The sequence below is a fragment of the Triticum aestivum genome, chromosome 1D, assembly GCF_018294505.1.
Source record: "Triticum aestivum cultivar Chinese Spring chromosome 1D, IWGSC CS RefSeq v2.1, whole genome shotgun sequence".
In the NCBI taxonomy this organism is placed as follows: domain Eukaryota; kingdom Viridiplantae; phylum Streptophyta; class Magnoliopsida; order Poales; family Poaceae; genus Triticum; species Triticum aestivum.
The window spans coordinates 490,231,168-490,250,975 of record NC_057796.1 but is presented as its reverse complement, the minus strand read 5'-3'; the positions used below and the strand labels follow the sequence as shown (position 1 = coordinate 490,250,975).

General features: G+C 46.6%; 1 protein-coding gene and 1 long non-coding RNA gene across 3 annotated transcripts; both read right to left on the bottom strand.

Moving 5' to 3' along the window:
- Positions 1-660: 660 nt before the first annotated feature.
- LOC123183361 (uncharacterized) lies at positions 661-4,337 on the bottom strand. The gene is made up of 3 exons (XR_006492502.1): positions 4,260-4,337; positions 3,986-4,151; positions 661-3,889 (listed from the first exon to the last, which is right to left on the bottom strand). It is a non-coding gene; the product is annotated as an uncharacterized lncRNA (long non-coding RNA).
- A 5,224-nt stretch (positions 4,338-9,561) lies between these two features.
- On the bottom strand, positions 9,562-10,609 carry LOC123178830 (uncharacterized). Of its 2 annotated transcripts, none has more exons than XM_044591504.1 (2): positions 10,288-10,609; positions 9,562-9,967 (listed from the first exon to the last, which is right to left on the bottom strand). In XM_044591504.1, exons 1-2 carry the CDS (start codon positions 10,516-10,518, stop codon positions 9,719-9,721), a joined length of 480 nt encoding a protein of 159 aa, XP_044447439.1. In that variant the 5' UTR covers positions 10,519-10,609; the 3' UTR covers positions 9,562-9,718. The 2 variants fall into 2 exon arrangements, with proteins under 2 accessions (XP_044447439.1, XP_044447440.1); XM_044591505.1 differs by having other exon boundaries at positions 9,562-9,964.
- Positions 10,610-19,808: the final 9,199 nt, after the last annotated feature.

The window sequence follows — 19,808 nt, the reverse complement described above, 5'->3', positions numbered from 1 at the left end:
TATGTGTGCAGTAGTGTGCGTTGCGTTGTAAACTGCTCTATCAGCTCCCTTGTATCTTTCGGTCGCTCTTGCTTGGTGCCTTGTGTAATCCTGGCCGGTTGATGGCTTTGTTAATTCAAAGTCGGGCTCCCCCTTAGCTTTCGTTCTAAAAAAAAAAAGAGATGTGGTCATGTCGATCGCCTCCAGCACGCGATCTTTGGGAAGCCGCTTCGCCAGTAGATGTTTCTGGATCTCTTGCAAGCCGAAGTGTATAATCATAGCGTTCAGCCTTGTGTCAAAATAAATGCATCGGGAGGTGAAGGATTCGCCTCTCCGGTGCTTTGACGATCCATCGAGCCTTCACAAGGGAAGCTTCGGACTATCCTCTATCAGAGTCTGAACGTAACCTCCCTGGATGATCCTAAGCCTTTTCCCGCGAGGGAAAAGGAAGCCCTCTCCATCACCTAAAAAAAGGAAAGCGAGAGCACAATTTAAATTAGGACCCCGATAACCACCGACCGTTCGGTCTTGGGGCATCCCAAACCGAACCTTTTGTTCGGTAAATCAACTCCCTCGCTACGAACGTTTTTGTTCGATCGAAAGAGCTCTGCTTCCTGAACGACCTCTCTCCCTCCCCTCCAGCGGACCAGCCCAGCCCAGAAACACAATTGCCTTCAAGAATTAAAAACAAATTACAATATTTGTAGGCCCAAAAACTGCCATGTTTTTGTACATATTAACTTGCCATGTTTTTTGAACATCTTAATTTGCCATGGCAAGTTTGCCATGTTTTTGAACATACTAAGTTGACATGGCAAGTTTGCCATGTTTTTGAACATCTATAAACTTTGCCATGTTTCTGAAAATCATATCTTGCCATATTAAATTTGCCATGTTTTTCAAATAAAAAGGTGCAACCGCAAATCACATGAATTTTGTCATATAGAGCCTTATACAGTATAAATTTGCTATTGTTTATGAACAAGGACATAGATAAAATTGCCATGAACTTTGCAAGTATCAACTACACAACACCCTGAACCAAGGTATATTATCCATGGCAAATAAATAGTAAAACTTGCCATGGCAATAAAAGTTCAATATTGCCATGGCGATTTAGGTAAATTTGCCATGTTAATAAAAGTCCAAAAAATAGTAAAACTTGCCATGGCAATAAAAGTTCAATATTGCCATGGCGATTTAGGTAAATTTGCCATGTTAATAAAAGTCCAAAAAATAGTAAAACTTGCCATGGCAATAAAAGTTAAATATTGCCATGGGGACTTAGGTGAATTTGCCATGTTAATAAAGGTAAATTTGCCATGGAAAATAAATAGTAAAACTTGCCATGGCAATAAATTGTTAAAATTGCCATGGGGATTTAGGTAATTTTGTCATGTTAATGAAGGTGAAATAATTAGTAAAACTTGCCATGGCAATATTTGCCATTTTTGTTGTTTTCGACAATTTAAAGAATTGCCACGAAAATTTAAAAAATCAAAAGTTGCCATGGCAAGAAAGCAATGAATTCGCCATGATTCGAGAACTAAATTTGCCATGATTCGATAACTATGTTTGCCATCTTACAGGAAGCAAGTTTGCTATGATGCGTAAACTAAATTTTGCCATGATCAATCAACTAATTTTTTGATGTTTACATGGCAAAAAGTATAAGATTAGTTGCCATGGTAGAAAACAGCAAATTTGTGCCATGATCCAATATCGAAAGTTGCCATGGCAAGAAAGCAATGATTTTTTCATGATCCGAGAACTGAATTTACCATCATTTGATAACTATATTTCCCATCTTCCACGAAAATTTTAAAAATATTGTACAATGAGACGGCAAATTTAAGAAAAAATGTATCGTACATACATGTTTAGTCCTGAATCATTCTCTCTAAATGAAAATCAAGCTTTGATTACTCCATATCCTTTTTCAGTTTAATTATCGCTGATGTTGTACAACGAAGATGACCACGAACTCTAAAAATCCCTTTCCCCACTACAGATTCAGCACACATAGCAGCCTGATCAATCCAGCCACAAATCATTTATTTTTTTCTCAAAACTCATAGCCTATCACCACTACAACAAAATCTAGGGACACAAAAAATACCATTCTGTCCTGGAAGACTAGTATGTATCTCTGTTTTGTTCAGATCATACAAAACAAATGATTTTCAGTCAGTAGAGTGGCAAAACTTGAAAATTTGTTATAAGAATAAAATTTTAACTTGCCATCATACCAATACTAAATAATGTCTAGCAATTGTCACGACTATAAACCATTTTACTATCATTTTTGTCAATGAACGATATATCAGCTATGGGATGTTTTCCTCCCCACCTATACATACAAAACAAATCTGAAGTGATGGCACATTTTTTGTTTTGTATTGTTGTAATATAGCATAATGTACAAAATCCCAGAATTGTTAACTTTACATTTCACTGCCCAACTATGCAAATTTGCCATGGATTTTGATTCAAATTGGTTATATTTCAAAAATGCAAGGCAAACAATTTCTAAATCTTGTCATCTGATATTTGCCATTGAAATATAGAACGTGTTGCCAACATTTTGACATGAACTTGGTCGAAAGCCCTTAACTCCACACTCTACCAGACCCAGATGAGCTTCTCACACGCTTAGTAGATGCGCGAACTTGTAATCTCCGTGGTCAAGAGCTATGCACAGTTCGTATGAAAACAACTGAGAAACATGGCATACCTCAGGACACCATTTCTTCGTTGACAGCCGGCTCGGGCGCCATTGGTAGTAGACATGGCATGGCTAGTCCAGCGAGCCGCCCCGTCCTTGCGCAGTTCAAACTCGTGAACGCCAAGGTGGAGCTCCGTGGTGGCCACCAGGAAGTGCGTGGCCAGCGCCGACGGAAGCAGTGCCACCATGCAGCGTAGGTCTCCGGCTGCATCTCGACACCCGCCGCACCTAAATGCGGCAATCTCCAGCGCAGCTCCTTCGCCGCGCCTCCTCTCTGTCGCCCCCGCCGCACCTAAGCGCGGCCATCTCCATCACAGCTCCTTCGCCGGGCCTCCTCTCCGCCTGCCCCCGCCGCACCTAGGCCCGGCCGCCTCCATCACAACTCCTTCGTCCACGCCTCCTCTCCGTCGCCACCGCTACAACCGGCGGTTCCTCTCCACGCTAGCGCTCGGGCTCTCCATCCAGGATCCGTCGGAGCACAAACAGGGGGCCTCCTCAGCCTCCTCTCCCATGGCCGCAAGCCGCAACGCCTCGAGGATGGCGCAGCCCGCCTCGTCTCCGCCGCGGGACACCCCCGATGTTGGGTCCGGTGGAGCTGCTAGACGGCGTTCTTCCAGCTCCTCGTCTCCGTCGTCCCCTAGCTCCTTCCCGACGTCGCCGGCGCAAGACAGTTCTCCGCGAGGCGAGTGTGTGGGATGCGAGTGAGCGGTGGAGAAGGGACTGGGAGAGGATAAGATAGCGACAGGCGTTCGGGACGAGTCGTTGTTCTACGGAACGAAAAAGAACATGACATGGCTGATATCCACGCTATAAGAATTGTGCTAGAAACCAAACGGTTCAGGAGGCGTTCGGGCCAAAACGCCAAAATACGGTGCGTTCGGTACTTATTGATTCCGTTAAATTATGCTTTTGTCAACTTACTCTATACAAAAACTGGTGGGAGTGCGTGTGCGATCACTTGAAGATGGAGATACCTGACGCCCATCGGGTGACATGGGCTGTTTTTCTCCCTTGCAGGTGAGGGTAAAAGCACAGCGTCAGTGTTGGCATTCGGCTAGGGCTCGACGGACCGCGCTCGGTTGCCTACTCCAGCAGCGCTGACTTTTTTGTGGTCAGGGGCTTCGTTAGCTCCTGCACCAACTCATCTTCTGTCATACCAAGTTTCAGTACGTCCTCCAATTTGTCCTGTTCAGGCAGCAAGAAATTGAGAGGAGGACACACACGTGTCTAAGTCCGAATAATCATAACAATACAAGAATAAAAGGTTATGTGCATGCCTACCGACGGGACAGGAAGCTCCATCCTCCGAGGCGAGGTCTTGGATCAGTGGAAGGGCTCCACGGCTCACAAAATTGCCGCTGATGTCGACAGACGCCTTCCGTTTGGGGTCCTGGACTTGGTCGGAGCTGGTCCCTTCCTTCAACTGCTTCTTGCGGCCCATGTTTCCCTGATGTAAAAACATGCAACTACGTGAGCAAATAACGTGGTAAAGGATAAAGAAGGGGTGACGGCTATGCAAGATGCGATGGCAAGGATGAGGAAAGGAGATTTTTACCTCTTCCCTGACGTGTTGCTCGAGCGACGACGACAGAACCTCTCGTACATACGTATGTTACTAAACGGCGACGCAGGGTGATTGGCATATAGGGGAATCTGCCCGGGCGACCCGTATATATGGAAGTATGTTGCGAAGTCCAAGGAACCCGTGACAAGGCTACCCGTGCATTAGGTGCAGGAGTCTAGGGTAAGTTACAACTCGTTTAGCTTTCATATACGTGCACGTACGTACGTACGTCGGCGTAAGAAAAATAGCCAAAGGGTCGACTTGACGGGGACAGGGGCGGAGACAGTGCCCCCCCCCCCCCCCCCCACACACACACACACCCCGATCGGCCCCCCTCAACAATACGTACGTACGTATATGTGTACTAGAATCTATATTGGCTGGCCTGTATAGCTACGTGCGTATGGCTAGAAGCCCACGAACATTTACAGCCCAGCTCGCCGTTTTAATCATACCATCGTAGACATTCCTTCTCCATCCACGCTGCGCTGATCCTGATGGACTGCCGCCTGCCGGCTAGCTCTATCCGCCTCGGTGCGGTGCCCCCGATTGTACCGGCCGTCACAGCATCGATCAAGTAGGTATGAACTTGTAGTACATGATTATTGAACACTCAATTCTGAAGTTACACAATCTTGAGTATAAGGATTATTAGGAAGTATAGGATAACTAGGATTTGGTCCTGCCTTGTCTTATACTCCAAGTTGATCTTTGTACTCCTATATATATGCCCACGAGACTTAAGCAATACAACGAACTATTCCACCAATTCTCTCTCTCCCTTCTAACATGGTATCTATCGCAAGTCGATCCTAAACCCTAGCCACCGCCGCTTCTGCACCCGCGCGCCGCCCCCGTGGCGGTCGGCCTCCATGACCGCCGCCGGGGGCCGCGCCGCCCGTACCTAGGGTTCGTCCGCCGGCCGTGTTGGCCGGTGCCCTAGAGAGTCTTTTTTCCCGATCCTTTGATCCGGGTTTTCTCTCTCTCGCCGGTCGCTTTGATCGGCGTCTACTTTTTGGTTTTCCGGTCTATGTGATCCGGTTTGCGTCGCCCACCGCCGCCGTCGACCCCGTGCGCCTCTACTCCAACACCGGCGCGATCGGCCGGCTTCTTCACCGACCCGGCGGCCTCGCGCGTCGTCCGCGCTTCTGCCCGTCGGTCGCCCCGACCCGGCGGCCTCGCGCGTCGGCCCGCCGGTCGCCCTGCGGCGGCCCTTCGCCGCCGCTGTTCGCGCGCCAGCCCGCCCGTCGATCTACGCCGGCCGTCACCGCCCTGCTCTGACAGGGACTCCTGCATCACCCCGACACGACGGCCTCGCGTCATGCAGCGGCCAATCATAGCCGCCCTGCTGATCGCCCCGCCGGCTTCATCTCGGACTCCACCGCCACCGCGCCTCCACCGAGCGGCATCCCCGACCTCGCGCGCGATCGGATTGACCACCCGCCCGCCGTCGCGATCCGCCTCATCTACGCCGTGCGACCGACCTGGCCCGTTGGTTGCGCGCGCCTCCGCAGGCCCCGTGAAGACCGTCCCGAGTTCAGCACGTCCCTCTACCGATCGAGCAACGGGCTGCCGCTGCGTTGCCCCATCAGGCCGCAGCACCGCCGCCCCGTGGTTCTTCTCCCGGCTGCACCGACCCGCGTCACCGCTGCGTCGTCCCTTCGGGCCGTAGTACCGCGGCCCGCGGTCCACCGCCGCCCAAAGGCCGTCCGCTCCAGGTCGTCCCCGTGGCAGCACCGACCCTCGCGCCGCCACTGCGTCGCCCCGTCGGGCCGTAGCAAGCGTGGCACGCGGTCCACGCCGCCGTCCAGAGGCCGCCCCTTCGGGCTGTCGCGCCGTGGCCCGCGGTCCCCGCCGCCGCCCCGAGGTCTTCCCGCCGTCGCCCCGACCCGCCTGCCGCCGCTGCGTCGCCCCTTAGGGCCGTAGCGCGGCGGCCCACGGTCCACTTCGTCGTCCACGTGCGTTGACTACCCGTGGTATGCACTGCGCCGTCTCCCTTGGCGCGGGAACGCCACCGTCCGCGCCGGTCTTCGTCATGCTGTCAGGGTTCTTCGCCTCCTTCGAGCACCGCTGTCGCACTCCTAACCTAGCCGTCGCCACCGCCTTCAGGCCGCCGCCACCACTACCTTTGTAGCCGTCGCCGCCGCCCGTCCACCCCCTTCGTCTTCGTCCAAGCACCAGCCCGTCCCCAGCGTCACCGTCACCTACACCGATACTTCGTCTACTCCGACCACCGTTGGTGACATCGGCCGCGTGCCGATGGACGCCGCAATCGTCGTCGAGTTCTTCTCTGCTGGCCCCTCCGACTTCTCCGACATGGCGTACAACTCGTGCAGGTCCCTCGTCTACGCATGCCCGGTGCTGGCAACACTGATGCGTGCCTTCATCCACGACGTGTCCCCGGGCCTGGCAAGCCTGGTCGGCGCTTCGTCAACTTCGTCTTCGCCCGTCTACGCATGCCCGGTGCTGGCAACACCGGTGCGTGCCTTCGTCCATGATGTGTCCCCGGGCTTGGCAAACCCGCCGCGACGCGTCATCAACAACATTTTTTTCCCGGCGCATCCCTACTTCGACACCACTGCGCCCATGCATGGTTTCAAGAAGTGGCCAAATCCTATGCCACGGACGCCGATGCGCAAGATCGCCTGGCGCGTCTCGCGATCCACGGTCCCGACGACGACGGGTACGAGCTCTACAAGGGGCTCATCCGCAAGCAGGAGCGCTTGTGGATCGGCAAGAACACGGCCTTGCGTACCAAGATCATCAGCGCTCTGCACGACAACGCAATCGGTGGTCACTCCGGCGCTACGGCCACCTACCAGCGCATCAAGAAACTTTTCGTGTGGGACGGATTGAAGACCGACGTCACCGACTACGTGCGGCGGTGCCCAATGTGTCAGCATGCCAAGCACGAGCAATCCAAGCCAGCAGGCACGCTCGCACCCTTGCCCGTGCCGTCAGCTCCCTGGTGTGACATCACCATGGATTTCGTGGAAGGCCTGCCATCGTCGGAGGGCTTCGATTATATCATGGTGGTCGTGGACAGGCTCACCAAATCAGCGCACTTCATTCCGCTTCGTCATCCATTCAAAGCCCCTCAGGTGGCCAAGGTCTTTTGGGATCAGGTCGTCAAGCTCAAGCTGCACGGCATTCCGAGCTCCATCGTCTCTGACTGCGATCGCGTCTTCACTCTGGCGCAAGCTTTTAGCCAGTGCAGGCACCAAACTGCTCTACTCCACGGCGTACCACCCCGAGACGGATGGCCAGAGCGAACGCGTCAACTACTGCATGGAAATGTACTTGCATTGCGCCGTGCACGAGCGCCCCGGCAATGGCGTCAATGGCTGCCAACCATAGAATTTTGGTACAACTCTCATTCCATTCCTCGATAAAATGCTCCCCCTTGAAAGCTCTTTACAGCATCGAGCCCAACCTGGGCGCCATGGCACTCTGGGACGACAAGACGGTGCCCATGATCGACGGCGAGCCTTGGGACTGGGGCGTGCGCACGGCGCAGCTGCGCGAGCACATTCTCTGTGCCCAGCACAGATTCAAGAAGCAGGCCGATCAGCACCGCACGGAGCGCTCCTTCGAGGTGGGCGACGCTGTTCTCCTCAAGCTCCAGCCCTACGCGCAGTCGTCGGTGGCGAACAGGCCCTGCGCCAAGCTAGCGTACAAGTACTTCGGACCCTTCTCGGTGCTCGACAAGATCGGCAAAATGGCGTACAAACTGGAGTTGCCGACGGACAGCAAGATACACCCAGTCTTCCACGTATCCCAGCTCAAGCCCTTCACCCCCAACTATACTCCGGTCTTCTCCGAGCTGCCACGACCTCCAGACCTCGCCGGCCACGACGACGAACCGGTGGAGATCCTGGAGCGGCGCATGGTCAAGCGCGGCAACAACGCTCTGGTGCAGATCAAGGTGCGATGGCGCAACGACGAGACGGCGATGACTTGGGAGGACTACGACACCCTTCGCCGCCGTTTTCTGCAAGCCCCGGCATGGGACGCACCATCCGCCGGCGACGCGGAGCAGCACGCCGAACCTGAAGACGACGCCTGTTCTGAAGGAGTGGGGAATGTCACACCTACATCACCAGGAGATGATGTGGTGGACGCATGATGGTGGGACCCCTCTGCCATGTGGCATGGACCCACCTGTAAGGCAGAGTGGACAAGTGGCGCGTAGCTATTTAGCCAGCTGTAGGCCAGTAGACAGGGCATGCGAGTTGTGTGTATATGAATCTGAACTCTCACCTAATCTGTACCTCCTCCCTTGGAAGGAAAGCTTCTCTCCCAAGTCTCATTCTCATCCCCTTTCCCCTCCCGGATCCGATCCAGCATAGATGAGTTCGTGACAAGCAGCGGTCGAGGCTGGGGCTGGGCGAAACCCTGCGTCGCCCGTTTGAGGCCGTGAGGAGGAAGGAGTGCGTGTGCTTGTGCGTAGGCTGGCTCCCTCGGGCTGGGCTTTGGCCTTTGGCCCATGTGCGGATGATCGAGGAGCGACGAGCGAAAATCTGGCGTCGGACGAACCTAAGTGGGAAAACGGAACGTTGCGTTTCTTTTAGGTTGTAGAGAAGAGATTAGTTCATGAAAATGTGACACCAAAAAAATTCTTATGTGTAAGAATACAAAGACATTAGCGATCACACTAAGTTGGATGGGAATGGATTGCAACATGGTGCATATAAAAATAATTTTATGGCATACACTGCGATCCGAGTTCATGTGCTGAATTCGGATTCCAATTTATACTGCCAAGGGAAATGCTAATTATGTGCTCCAGGTGAGCATATATGTTCCCTTTGTTTCATAGAATTCTAAAACTGACTTGAAAAGTTTCAAAGACAAAAAAATAAATCAAATGTGTATATATTGGAGTGAGTCATGCACGTGTAACTTGTTTTTGAAAGATTAATCAATTTTCCGGTCTGGGTGAAAAGTAAAGTGGGGAACTAGGGTAGCATTTTCATATTTTGAAAGAAAAAAGTTTGGGTTTGTTATTTTTTTTCTGGCTCACAAATGAGTTGCATCTTTCACGAACCTTTGATACTGTAATCTGTCGGAAGTATAAACGTATAGTTCGGGATTATGAGAGATAGAGATAGATTTGGTTTAGACCAATAATTACTTGCCTTGTACTCCAATCCTTTTTCATGGTGTACTCCTATATATGCCCCATATGAGGGTCAGATCAATACAACATACAACAACACAATATTCTACGCATCTTACAATTTCTACATAAAAAAACTTGATTCATTCGAATGTGAGACATATTTTTGTTGTAGGAAAAGTGAAAGTTATTTTTTGAAAAGGGAGCAAATGCACTCGAAGGGGCCTTTACATTTTTGTGGAAAAATATGTGGACATATATCAATCCGAAGTTCTCAACTTGCAAAGCATGTACAAAAAATTACTAGTATGACAAGTGCCAAAGTTTTTGCTCAGGTTGAAGTTGGGGGCTCTCTTTCCAGCATCAAGTCACTGGTCTTGTCCAGTATCGACCAAGCAGCTGTTGGGAATTGGGAAATCTGCTCCCGCGAGAACTCGCACGTCGAAAACTCGCCGAAACGGCTTGCAAACCCATCGTAAGAATCCCACGCATCATACATCAATGATGCCGTGAGCGTTAGCAGGCAGAGAAGCTTGGCACTAGGCTCCTGATAAGTTGGCGCACTGTGTCCCCCCTTCTGCTGAAACACGATCAATACAAATGATTAATAGCTGGTGTATAACTATAACTTTACTAATAGATGTCTCCCCGCAAGAAAAAGAAAAGGAAAGAATTGCTAGTACTAGATCTAAAAAAAAGTTGTATATATAAGAGATTCGTAGGGATTTTTTAATCTTTTTATTTGTTTGTTTGGTTATTAATCAACGAGTGTAGGAGTTAGATAAGACTTTTATTTATTCTATATTTTGCTCAAATATATTGGACTTTGCAAAGGCATACACATATGTACTTTGGGTATAGATTGATGAGAGATACGTTGGATACTAGGAAATTAATCACCTGGAGGCGGCTGGTGCTCATGTATCTGTTGGACGGGAAGACGCAGCGAGCTGGTCCCATGGACGTCGTCGGCGACGACAGGGCGCCGGCGCCGAGGGGGCGGTCGAGGAGGCTGTGAATCCCCCGAGGTCGCAGAGAGGGGAAGATCTTCTGGAGCGCTGCCCGCTCGCCGCCGGCTGCTGCTCGCCGGAGGAGCGCGATGCCAGCAGCAGCACATCGGATCGCCGCCATTGCTGAATTTAGTCGGAGGTGAATCGATAGATCGACTGTTCGAGCTTTTCCTTTTCTTGCTCCAGTAATCACGTAGCATCATCGCGCAGACGTGTCGTATATAGGTATCTATATCAGCACGAGCGTTGGCAATCCGTACCGATATGGACACGTGCCGGACAGGAAGTTAAAGCCTGTACGAAAAAGATTCCCAAAACTGGACTGGTAGAGAAAAATCAGGCCAGAAGCTCTCTAAAATTAAGAAAAACTGAGATCGGAGGAGCATATGGGCCGGCCCATACGACCGTGGTGTAGTTGTTGCATACCGCTAACACACTACATTTGCATTAAATCACAACTCTCAAAATTGGCTTCTAACCAGTGAAATCACTAATTAAGGAGTACTCGTCACTGTAATTTCCCTAGTTGCGACAAGTGGCGCACATGCAGCGCGCCACTTGTCGCAACATGGAGTTTTCTCTTTTTTCATAGATCCGTTTATTCAAAACGTTTTATCTCTCAAACCATGTGTCCAAACCTCGAACCGCTTTCATCGTTGGATTCCTCGCGTCGAGATCTTCAAAACTAGATCCATTATTGATAGGTTTTGACGAACTTTTTCTTTCACAAAAAAAAACAGGATGAAAAACCGAACCGGGAGCACGGGTTTATTTTTTTTCCGAAAGAGGCACGCCCTGCCTCTCACGACACAAACGTGCCTCTCGCGAAAACAAAACCGTGACTCTCGCGGAAGGAAAAGAAAAGAAAACGTGTTTTTTTCCTTTTCCGAGGAGGCACGGCCGTGACTCTCGCGAAAGCACAACCGTGCATCTTGCGGAAGCAAAACCGTGACTCTCGCGAAAGGAAAAATAAATAAAAAACGCTTTTTTTCTCTTTTCGAGAGGCACGGCCGTGACTCTCGCGAAAGCACAACCGTGCCTCTCGCGGAAGCAAAACCGTGACTCTCGCGAAAGAAAAAAAAACAGAAAACGCGTTTTTTTTTGTTTCCGAGAGGCATGACCGTGACTCTCGCGAAAGCACACCTGTGGCTCTCGCGGAAGCAAAACTGTGACTCTCGCGAAAGAAAAAAAAACAAAAAATGAGTTTTTTTCGTTTTCGAGAGGCACGGCCGTGACTCTCGCGAAAGCAAAACCGTGCCTCTCGCGGAAGCAAAACCGTGACTCTCGCGAAAGGAAAAAAACGCGTTTTTCATGCAAAACTTTTTTTTTGATTGAAAAGCTAAGGAAGACCGGTGGAAAACCAAAACGTTGAAAAAACCCGAAAACCCGTTTAAAAAGCCGAAAACGCGTGCAGAAAAATAAAAAAAAATCCGGAGGAGCGTCCAGAGCGCGACACGTGACGAATGGTTGAGAGCGCGCCAAGTGGTGCTGATCGTTGCGAGGCTCCCGAAGGAGCGCTCGTTAACTAGTTGCTCTCTCTAACCAGGAAGCACACAACCTTATAAAATTTTCGGTATCGCTCCCTTAGGGTCACCACTTGTGGCCGTTAACTCCACATGACCCCTCTTGTATCCCTTTGAATTTTTCTTTGAATTAATAAAGTGTGGGTATTTCTAAAAAAAAGGACAACGCTAACGCCCACATGGGTGGGAGCCAAACCCGCCCGCACACCCTATAACACACAGACTATGCCACATCATCGCATGCATGCATGTGAGAATTTTTTTGGATTTTCAGTTTTTTAAAAGTTTTATCTATTAAATGAAAATTCCGATTGAAGATCCGTTTTCACCATTAAATCCCTCGCGACGAGATCTTCGAAACTAGATCACATATCAATATATTTCAACGAATTTTTTTGGGTTAAAAGTTGCCATGTCTATTGCACATGAATTGTCATGATGTTTACACTGAATTTGACATGATATGTTTCAGATATTTTCTTCTACATTTAAAAGTAAATTTTGACATATTATAAAACGGAAAACTAAGAAACTAGATTCGCCATGAACCAGAAACTAAAATTGCCATGATACATGCACTTAAAATTGCCATGGTTCATACAAAAAATAATTTTCATGATCAAACTACTGGAATTGCCATCATCAAAAAACTAAAATTGCCATGTTCTACAAACTAAAATTGCCACATGGCGACTTTAGTTTAAGCACTATGGCAACTACAATGTAAACATCATGGCAACTTTTGGGCAAAAAAAAAATTCCGTTGCAACATATTAACATGGGGTCTAGTTTTGAAGATCTCGTCGAGAAGGATTTAATGGTGAAAACAAATTTTTAATTCGATTTTTTAATTTGGAGATAAAACATTTTTAAGCCGAAAACCAAAAAGATTCCTGTTGATGTCATCTGTTCATACATGACAAAATGAGTGATGGTGGAGGCGTGTGGGTGATGTGCAAGATGCCACACGTGTGGGCATTAGTTTTTTAAGAAAAAAAGAACTACTTTTGCATAAGCACCGAATAGGGAATACCACGTGTGCACGGGACCTCCTATAAAACACTTTTTTTAAAAACACAGTACAGATGCAGATGCTCATATATACACGCATACACTCCTCTTTATGAAAACCCACATGCAGACCCTGCCCTTGTAAGCATGCATCTCAGAGAGACTGAGCCGCCATATCATCTTGAGATTGACGAAGTCACCACAGGCGCCTTGTAGTCGACTGGAACGTCTCCTCGCACTGAACGAGCATCGCCGAAAATCCTAAAATAAATTTAGAAATAATGCGAGCATCAGGACTTAAACACTGGTGGGATGGAGATACCAATGTCCTCTTAAGGTGCTGATTACCATCACTTAGTAACCCCCTCTTGTTCCTCTAACAAACATGCAACTACTGGTTTAAACAATCGACTATTGGCTGAAAAAGTATTCACGAATTTAGCAAATGTTCACGGACTAAAACTTACTCATGATTAAAAATTATTCACGAATTAAAAAAATGTTCACTAATTAGCTAACTTATTAATTCATTACACGTTGAACTTTAAAATATTTGTGAATATAGAAAAATCTAGATATTTTTATGAATTAGAGGATTTCAATATAAGTTCACAAATTTTCAAAATGCTGATAAATTTTGAAAAGCAAATGAAAAATAAAAAATAAAACAAAAGAGAAAAAGAAAAAACAAACAACAAAGAAAACCAGAAATATAAAACCTGGGAAGCCGTGAATAAAAAACACCAAAAGAAAATGAATAAGAAAAAACTAGGCAATAGAAAATTCTGAAATGTTCCGAAAACCTGGATAACTATATGTTATATGGGCCAGTCTGTTTGATGAAGAAGGAGCGATTCGGGTGTGCACAAAAAAAGAACTATTTGACGCCTTAAGCCTCAAATAGGATATTCCCACGGACACATATGCTTCTTCGAGTCCAATCCCCTAGGTGTCCTACCTCGATCGAGATGAATCACAAATTGTTTGATAACCCATTTCTCACTCATGTTGATAAATTCGGAATCATGCTACACCTACGGCATCTTCTGTTCAATTTTTTTTTTACGTCGCTACATATTAAGCCATCCGTAGGTCAGACTGAAGAGTAGCATAGCGTTGAATTTCTACTCGTACAAGAGTCGGATGAGAAAATGTCGTAAGTGATGTAGTTTGGAATCTACCCTTACGACATCTTCTGTACAATTTTTGTATGCCGCAACGGTGCAAAATCAGACAAAGCTCGCATGTCGATCAACCGACCGACCACCATAACGGTGCAAGATTTGCTTTAGCGAGAAGCACAGCTGTGTTTCTCTAAAAAAAAAGCTTCCGCGAGAAACAAGATTTTCTTTCGCTCCAAAAAAGTGAAAAACCACAACTATACTTTCAGGCTCCGGTTTTCTTCTTTCTTTTATTGGCGAAATAGTTTTTTCGGTATTCATTTTTTTGTTTTTGTTTTTTTATTAAAAAACATTCGTCGAAATCTATTAACATGGGATATATTTTCAAAGATCTTCATGCGAGAAATACACAGTGAAGACGATTCAGTATTTGGACGCACGGTTCAAGCGTTAAATATTTTGAATAAACGAACTTACGAAAAAAAAGAAAATGACCAGGTTGTGACAAGTGATTTCGGAAGATGGGATGACCTTTGCAATGGGTATCCCTTAACCAGTGATTTCGGAAGATTCGATGCAAAGCCCGTCACATAGAAGCTCTAGTTTTTTTTTTGTGAGAAAACATGAAAGCTCTAGGTGTCCCAACGCCCACGTATCAGGCAAACTGGGCTAGCCTGTTGGGAACGTAGTAATTTCAAAAATTTCCTACGCACACACAGGATCATGGTGATGCATACCAACGAGAGGGGAGAGTGTTGTCCACGTACCCTCGTAGACCGAAAGCGGAAGCGTTAGCACAACGCGGTTGATGTAGTCGCACGTCTTCACGATACGACCGATCAAGTACCGAACGCACGGCACCTCCGAGTTCAGCACACGTTCAGCTCGATGACGTCCCTCGAACTCCGATCCAGCCGAGCTTTGAGGGAGAGTTCCGTCAGCACGACGGCGTGGTGACGATGATGATGTTCTACCGACGCAGGGCTTCGCCTAAGCACCGGTATGATATTATCGAGGTGGATTATGGTGGAGGGGGGCACCGCACACGGCTAAGAGATCAAGAGATCAACTGTTGTGTTTCCAAGGGGTGCCCCCCTCCCCGTATATAAAGGAGTGAAGGAGGGGGAGGGCCGGCCCTCTCTATGGCACGCCCTAGGAGGAGTCCTACTCCCACCGGGAGTAGGATTCCCCCTTCCAAGTAGTAGGAGTAGGAGTCCCCTTAGTCCAATTCGGACTAGGCCTTGGGGGGGCGCGCAGCCTCTCCTCTCTCTTTCCCCTAAAGCCCAATAAGGCCCATATACTCCCCGGCGAATTCCCGTAACTCTCCGGTACTCCGAAAAATACCCGAATCACTCGGAACCTTTCCGATGTCCGAATATAGTCGTCCAATATATCGATCTTTACGTCTCGACCATTTCGAGACTCCTCGTCATGTCCCCAATCTCATCCGGGACTCCGAACTACCTTCGGTACATCAAATCACATAAACTCATAATATAACCGTCATCGAACTTTAAGCGTGCGGACCCTACGGGTTCGAGAACTATGTAGACATGACCGAGACACGTCTCCGGTCAATAACCAATAGCGGAACCTGGATGCTCATATTGGCTCCCACATATTCTACGAAGATCTTTATCGGTCAGACCGCATAACAACATACGTTGTTCCCTTTGTCATCGGTATGTTACTTGCCCGAGATTCGATCGTCGGTATCTCAATACCTAGTTCAATCTCGTTATCGGCAAGTCTCTTTACTCGTTCCGTAATACATCATCCCGCAACTAACTCATTAGTTGCAATGCTTGCAAGGCTTATAGTGATGTGCATTACCGAGTGGGCCCAGAGATACCTCTCCGACAATCGGAGTGACAAATCCTAATCTCGAAATACGCCAACCCAACAAGTACCTTCGGAGACACCTGTAGAGCACCTTTATAATCACCCAGTTACGTTGTGACGTTTGGTAGCACACAAAGTGTTCCTCTGGTAAACGGGAGTTGCATAATCTCATAGTCATAGGAACATGTATAAGTCATGAAGAAAGCAATAGCAGAATACTAAACGATCGTGTGCTAAGCTAACGGAATGGGTCAAGTCAATCACATCATTCTCCTAATGATGTGATCCCGTTAATCAAATGACAACTCATGTCTATGGCTAGGAAACATAACCATCTTTGATCAACGAGCTAGTCAAGTAGAGGCATACTAGTGACACTATGTTTGTCTATGTATTCACACATGTATTATGTTTCCGGTTAATACAATTCTAGCATGAATAATAAACATTTATCATGATATAAGGAAATAAATAATAACTTTATTATTGCCTCTAGGGCATATTTCCTTCAGTCTCCCACTTGCACTAGAGTCAATAATCTAGATCACATCGCCATGTGATTTAACATCAATAGTTCACATCACCATGTGATTAACACCCATAGTTCACATCGTCATGTGACCAACACCCAAAGGGTTTACTAGAGTCAATAATCTAGTTCACATCGCTATGTGATTAACACCCAAAGAGTACTAAGGTGTGATCATGTTTTGCTTGTGAGATAATTTTAGTCAACGGGTCTGTCACATTCAGATCCGTAAGTATTTTGCAAATTTCTATGTCTACAATGCTCTGCACGGAGCTACTCTAGCTAATTGCTCCCACTTTCAATATGTATCCAGATTGAGACTTAGAGTCATCTGGATCAGTGTCAAAATTTGCATCGACGTAACCCTTTACGACGAACCCTTTTTGTCACCTCCATAATCGAGAAACATATCCTTATTCCACTAAGGATAATTTTGACCGCTGTCCAGTGATCTACTCCTAGATCACTATTGTACTCCCTTGCCAAAATCAGTGTAGGGTATACAATAGATCTGGTACACAGCATGGCATACTTTATAGAACCTATGGCCAAGGCATAGGGAATGACTTTCATTCTCTTTCTATCTTCTGCCGTGGTCTGGCTTTGAGTCTTACTCAATTTCACACCTTGTAACACAGGCAAGAACTCTTTCTTTGACTGTTCCATTTTGAACTACTTCAAAATCTTGTCAAGGTATGTACTCATTGAAAAAACTTATCAAGCGTCTTGATCTATCTCTATAGATCTTGATGCTCAATATGTAAGCAGCTTCACCGAGGTCTTTCTTTGAAAAACTCCTTTCAAACACTCCTTTATGCTTTGCAGAATAATTCTACATTATTTCCGATCAACAATATGTCATTCACATATACTTATCAGAAATGCTGTAGTGCTCCCACTCACTTTCTTGTAAATACAGGCTTCACCGCAAGTCTGTATAAAACTATATGCTTTGATCAACTTATCAAAGCGTATATTCCAACTCCGAGATGCTTACACCAGTCCATAGATGGATCGCTGGAGCTTGCATATTTTGTTAGCACCTTTAGGATTGACAAAACCTTCTGGTTGCATCATATACAACTCTTCTTTAATAAATCCATTTAAGGATTGCAGTTTTTGTTATCCATTTGCCAGATTTCATAAAATGCGGCAATTGCTAACATGATTCGGACAGACTTAAGCATAGATACGAGTGAGAAACTCTCATCGTAGTCAACATCTTGAACTTGTCGAAAATCTTTTGCGACAATTCTAGCTTTGTAGATAGTAACACTACTATCAGCGTCCGTCTTCCTCTTGAAGATCCATTTATTTTCTATGGCTTGCCGATCATCGGGCAAGTCAACCAAAGTCCATACTTTGTTCTCATATATGGATCCCATCTCAGATTTCATGGCCTCAAACCATTTCGCGGAATCTGGGCTCATCATCGCTTCCTCATAGTTCGTAGGTTCGTCATGGTCAAGTAACATGACCTCCAGAACAGGATTACCGTACCACTCTGGTGCGGATCTCACTCTGGTTTACCTACGAGGTTCGGTAGTAACTTGATCTGAAGTTACATGATCATCATCATTAGCTTCCTCACTAATTGGTGTAGTAGTCACAGGAACAGATTTCTGTGATGAACTACTTTCCAATAAGGGAGTAGGTACAGTTACCTCATCAAGTTCTACTTTCCTCCCACTCACTTCTTTCGAGAGAAACTCCTTCTCTAGAAAGGATCCATTATAAGCAACGAATATCTTGCCTTCAGATCTGTGATAGAAGGTGTACCCAACTATCTCCTTTGGGTATCCTATGAAGACACATTTCTCCGATTTGGGTTTGAGCTTATCAGGATGAAATTTTTTCACATAAGCATCACAACCCCAAATTTTAAGAAACGACAACTTTTGGTTTCTTGCCAAACCAAAGTTCATAAGGTGTCGTCTCAACGGATTTAGATGGTGCCCTATTTAACGTGAATGCAGCTGTCTCTAATGCATAACCCCAAAACGATAGTGGTAAATCGGTAAGAGACATCATAGATTGCACCATATCTAATAAAGTACGGTTACGATGTTCGGACACACCATTACGCTGTGGTGTTCCAGGTGGCGTGAGTTGCGAAACTATTCCGCATTGTTTCAAATGAAGACCAAACTCGTAACTCAAATATTCTCCTCCACGATCAGATCGTAGAAACTTTATTTTCTTGTTACGATGATTTTTCACTTCACTCTGAAATTATATGAACTTTTCAAATGTTTCAGACTTATGTTTCATCAAGTAGATATACCCATATCTGCTCAAATCATCTGTGAAGGTCAGAAAATAATGATACCCGCCGCGAGCCTCAACAATCATCAGATCGCATACATCAGTATGTATTATTTCCAATAAGTCAGTTGCTCGCTCCATTGTTCCGGAGAACGGAGTCTTTAGTCATCTTGCCCATAAGGCATGGTTCGCAAGCATCAAGTGATTCATAATCAAGTGATTCCAAAATCCCATCAGCATGGAGTTTCTTCATGCGCTTTACACCAATATGACCTAAACGGCAGTGCCACAAATGAGTTGCACTATCATTATTAACTTTGCATCTTTTGGCTTCAATATTATGAATATGTGTATTACTACGATCGAGATCCAACAAACCATTTTCATTGGGTGTATGACCATAGAAGGTTTTATTCATGTAAATAGAACAACAATTATTCTCTAACTTAAATGAATAACCGTATTGCAATAAACATGATCAAATCATATTCATGCTCAACGCAAACACCAAATAACACTTATTTAGGTTCAACACTAATCCCGAAAGTGTAGGGAGCGTGCGATGATGATCATATCAATCTTGGAACCACTTCCAACACACAACGTCACTTCACCCTTAACTAGTCTCTGTTCATTCTGCAACTCCCGTTTCGAGTTACTACTCTTTAGCAACTGAACCAGTATCAAATACCGAGGGGTTGCTACGAACACTAGTAAAATACACATCAATAATCTGTATATCAAATATACCTTTGTTCACTTTGCCATCCTTCTTATCCGCCAAATACTTGGGGCAGTTCCGCTTCCAGTGACCAGTCCCTTTGCAGTAGAAGCACTTAGTCTCAGGCTTAGGTCCAGACTTGGGCTTCTTCACTTGAGCAGCAACTTTGCTTGCCGTTCTTCTTGAAGTTCCCCTTCTTCCCTTTGCCCTTTTCCTTGAAACTAGTGGTCTTGTCAACCATCAACACTTGATGCTCTTTCTTGATTTCTACCTTCGTCGATTTCAGCATCGCGAAGAGCTCGGGAATTACTTTCGTCATCCCTTGCATACTATAGTTCATCACGAAGTTCTACTAACTTGGTGATGGTGACTAGAGAATTCTGTCAATCACTATTTTAT

Excerpts from the sequence above, each read along its gene's own strand:
- LOC123178830 (XM_044591504.1), bottom strand. The coding sequence starts at position 10,518 with ATGGCGGCGATCCGATGTGCTGCTGCTGGCATCGCGCTCCTCCGGCGA. Across the intron at positions 9,968-10,287 it reads TGAGCACCAGCCGCCTCCAG|CAGAAGGGGGGACACAGTGC; the intron begins GTGATTAATTTC and ends ATCGTGTTTCAG.